A 4,407-nucleotide genomic window follows, 5' to 3' on the forward strand; every position below is an offset into this window, starting at 1 on the left:
TGCTAGGAAAGCTGCATAGAACACAAAACATAGCATTAAACTTTTTCTTTTATTGAGATCATACGGTTGCTTCAAATGTTTTTTAGGCCCAGAAACTAAGATGTGTAAGAAAATTATGTAAGACATGTTTCTTACTCTTTGGTCAACAAAAATGAATTAGTATTTAACTTCAATTAACGTCGGCAGATTTCATAAGTATTTCATATACACCTAACTTTTACCGACTCTACAATCTGTGATGGTTCAGAACATACACTTTGTGCTAAGGATCCTTAAACCCTAAAGCCTCATCAGCAAAAACAAAATCACGTATAAAAAAGAAGACGATGACAGAATTGCTCATATCAGCCTATACTAAATATCATCCAGCAAAATCCAGTTACAATTTTTCCCAAAAACAAAATCTACATTTTGTTTCCTTTCCCCGTGACCTAGCAAAATCTGAAAACCACCACGATTAATCGCACCGACCACGCGCCGTAGTGACTCTCACGATTCGCTGATGCCAGCCTAATCTCCGGAGCCTAGCCGAGCCGCCAGCTCATAGAAGACATACCGCTTTCCGCAAACAGCGGTTAAAATTTCTTCTCCCTCCAAAAAAGAAAAACCGGAAGGCCAGGTAGCCGGTAAGGAGCCGAAAGAAATTGCATTTGGGTCGAATTTGCGTTCAATTTCATTTGTAACTGCAGTGGTACCCAACCCCAGTCAGATTCTAACCCCAATTCTGACCCAAGTTGGTTTTATTTAAAGACAGAGAGAGTTTAAGGCCAGCTGGGTTGTGAACTGGCTCACTCACCTCTCCCTCTCTTTCTTCTTCCACCACCTGTCTCTCTAACTCTGGTTTCCCATTTTAGATGAACAGTCATAGACTTAGAGAGTCTTTCACAGCTATGCTTAGTTGATTGGGCAATGATGTAAAGAGAGATAATTGGGTTGTTTTGCCTTGTTAAAAACTCTTTCTTGCTTGTTGGGTTTTGTGGGTTGGGGTTGTGTTGTGTTGGGGTCTTTTTAATTAGCTTTGATGGGTACTGAGGGGGAAGAAGTAGTACTGAAAGAGAAGAAAGATAGGGCAGAGTATAGAGCAAATGGGTTGTTGTGCAATACTTGTATACATCAGTGTACTACAAGTTGGTCTTGTTACAGATATGGGAGTATTTATGCTTCTTCCATTGCTTGCTTTAAGTAAAACATCTTGCTCTCAACACTGATTTGAGCTAGTGCTAAAGATCCACCACTAAAATTTGAAAAAGTGAACAAGAAAGGGGATTGCTTGATCTAGTAAGATCTCTGATAAAAAAAAGAAGTTTCTCAGTAGTAGTCATCATGAAGAGGCTTGGCAGCTCAGATTCTTTGGGTGCTTTGATTTCCATCTGCCCAACAACAACAGGTTGATTTCTAATAAAGAAAAACCTTTTTTTTGATCTAGTGGTGTTTTCCCAAGATTCACACACTCCATGTCTTTGTTCTTTTGTCTCTTACTATTTTCATGATCGTTTCATTAAGAAAGTTTGAACCTTGTGACACTACTAGCTAGCTACTTTGTGATTTACATTTTAGCCATCTTGAATTGAATCCATGAATCCCTTCTTCCTGTTTGGAATCTGATCTAGCTTATATTATTGGTTCTGTGGACAATTCACTAAATTTTATCTCTTCTTGCTTGGTTTAGCAGATGAACACAGTCCAAGAAACAACCATGTGTACAGCAGAGACTTCCAGTCCATGCTGGACGGCTTAGACGAAGAAGGGTGCGTGGAAGAGTCCGGCCATGTCGCCGAGAAGAAGCGCCGGCTAAGCGTTGAGCAAGTGAAGGCCTTGGAGAAGAATTTCGAGGTGGAGAACAAGCTTGAGCCTGAGAGAAAAGTGAAGCTTGCCCAAGAGCTTGGTCTTCAACCAAGACAAGTTGCCGTGTGGTTCCAGAACCGCCGAGCTCGTTGGAAAACCAAGCAATTGGAACGCGATTACGGCGTTCTCAAGGCCAACTATGACTCTCTCAAGATCAGCTTTGATTCTCTCCAACATGACAATCAAGCCCTTCATAAAGAGGTACATATGATCCGCTACTAATAATTAGTGACGTTTTAGATCGACAGTCTTACAACGTAACATATTAAATCTAAAACTTGGGATCAACTTTTTGCGATTGCAGATAAAGGAATTGAAAGCGAAGTTCCAAGAAGAGAACACAGAGAGCAACCACTCAGTGAAAGAGGAGCAAATGGCTCTGGCAAACGAGTCTAGTTACAAAATGGTAATCGAGCAGAGCAAGCCACAATCTCCTGAAACCTCACCGCCAGTTTCAGGGTCCAAAGAGCTAAACTTTGAGAGCTTCAACAATACCAACTCCAATGGAGCAGTGGGAGTAGAAGTGTCATTGTTCCCGGACTTCAAAGACGGCTCATCAGACAGTGACTCAAGCGCAATCCTAAACGAGGATCAGAACAGTCCCAATGGGACTATAAACCAGCACCACCAGCTCATGCCGGCCTCCAATTCACTAAAATTCAACTGCTCTGCCTCATCGTCCTCACCTTCCTCGTCGTCAATGAATTGCTTTCAGTTCCAGAAGAGTAGCTATCAGCCTCAGTTTGTGAAGATAGAGGAGCACAATTTCTTTAGTAGTGAAGAGGCTTGTAACTTCTTCTCAGATGAGCAAGCTCCCTCACTTCAGTGGTACTGCCCAGATCAATGGAACTAATTCAAATTACAAAATCTACCTACACCCTCCCTCCAATAAAAAATTGGTATCCGAGTGAGAACCTCCAAGAATTTTGTAAAATAGGGAAGTGGGGTTGTGTACAAATGGCCTACTTTGATCTCCATTGTAAGAGAAGAAGGGAATGTAGTTGAATGGAGCAGAGGGAACTGAAGCAGCAGAGAGAGGGAGGGAGAGAATAAGAGTGAAGGGTTCACGTGGTGATGGGAGGAAGGTGATGATGGAGTAAGTCTAAGGTAAGTCTACGAAGCCGTGCGGGGGTCTGAATGATTGGGTCGTAATTGAAATCTCAGCTGTAAAAAAAGAAAGAAATCTCGGGAACCTCAAGGAGAGGAGGAAGGAGGTAGAATTCATGTAATCGAGAAAATAATCATTGTGCCTCACTTTTTCCTTCCATCCATGCTTTGCTTTCTTTCGATTCAAAAGTTGATGGACAATTTATTTCTTTTGCCATGGTCTTGCCATCTTTAGAAAAGAGAATAATGCATTATAATTATTAAAAATAATAATAATAATTTTTCAATATGCATTGTGAATTTGAAAAGCATTCAAATAAAATTCATCTTATTGGGTTTTAAAGATTCGTAAGGACAGTATAAGGACTTCATATATCATATATGTTCATATTCTTTTGTTTTAGTAAGGGTTATGTACGTGATGAGTAAAGAAACATACGTGGTTCAGTTTGTTTGACGTACAACGTGAAATGTCAACTTTTGTAAATGTGCATGTTAAAACTGAATGGCCTCTCTCTTGAACTCCTCATTCTAATCTTTTTTATCAGGCTCACAAATTTGAGTTGAGACGTCAGCATATAACATGTAAAGATTGTAAGACAAACAAAATCTAAGACATGATTTTGTCAAAGTGTTGCGAAAATATGGTCAATTTGTTAACTTTGTACAAAATTGCCTATGGGTGGTGTCATATGATTTTAGAGTTGAGAGTTTCAGATGAAGGCAAGTACGCATTGTCGTGGTCAATGATCTGAAAAACGCTAGGCGCTAGTCGCTAGTCGGGCAAACAGCCGGCGCGTAACACCCAGAGGATTAATCGGACACCTAGGCGGTTTTGTATTTTCCATATTTTATATTTTTTGATAGCAAATAAAATATAAAAATAAATTTATATAATACATTATAATGTTCCAAAATAGCAAATATACTTCAAAAATAAATAATTTGGTCAACTACTATGTTCTTAGAAATAAAAAAGAACAATTTGAAATAAACAAATTAGATTCTTACGACGTCCATTGTAGGTCTTTCTGTGTTTAGAAGACTGTTGTCGAGGTCGTCTTTGTGTTTTGAGTTTAGGTAGGCTTTGATATGTATTGATTTAAAAAAAAAAAAAATACTAATCAGGCCGCCCAGTTGCACCGTCTAGGCGGCCGTTTCTCGCGTTGGCGCCCAGGTTGAACGATTAGTCGGAAATCAGAATGGTGAGCTGACGCCTAGCACCTAGGTGGCCCTCGACGGCGTTTTTAGGAGAAATTTTGAAAACTAACCAACATTTGGTCATCAAAATGGTTTTTAACCTCCTTTTATCATTTAGCTGAAGACTAACCATTTTATAAGGTAAAAAGTCTATTAAGCCCTTCCTTTTACAAAGTAAAAGGTCTACACCAACAAATTTGAGGATGAGAATAATCAAGGTAATCACGAAACTCTTAGTTTCACTAAATCTCTTAT

The 4,407-nt window shown here is 39.5% G+C and overlaps 1 protein-coding gene across 1 annotated transcript; it reads left to right on the forward strand.

The window, feature by feature from the left end:
- The first annotated feature begins 761 nt into the window (after positions 1-761).
- On the forward strand, positions 762-3,181 carry LOC101309384 (homeobox-leucine zipper protein ATHB-6-like). Its single transcript, XM_004288113.1, has 3 exons — positions 762-1,387; positions 1,673-2,046; positions 2,150-3,181. Exons 1-3 carry the CDS (start codon positions 1,324-1,326, stop codon positions 2,696-2,698), a joined length of 987 nt encoding a protein of 328 aa, XP_004288161.1. The 5' UTR covers positions 762-1,323; the 3' UTR covers positions 2,699-3,181.
- Positions 3,182-4,407: the final 1,226 nt, after the last annotated feature.

This window comes from Fragaria vesca, linkage group LG1 (assembly GCF_000184155.1).
Source record: "Fragaria vesca subsp. vesca linkage group LG1, FraVesHawaii_1.0, whole genome shotgun sequence".
Lineage (NCBI taxonomy): Eukaryota > Viridiplantae > Streptophyta > Magnoliopsida > Rosales > Rosaceae > Fragaria > Fragaria vesca.

Coding starts and splice junctions, on each gene's coding strand:
- LOC101309384 (XM_004288113.1), top strand. CDS start 1,324: ATGAAGAGGCTTGGCAGCTCAGATTCTTTGGGTGCTTTGATTTCCATC. Junction 1,388..1,672: donor CATCTGCCCAACAACAACAG/GTTGATTTCTAA, acceptor TTGGTTTAGCAG/ATGAACACAGTCCAAGAAAC. Junction 2,047..2,149: donor ATCAAGCCCTTCATAAAGAG/GTACATATGATC, acceptor TTGCGATTGCAG/ATAAAGGAATTGAAAGCGAA.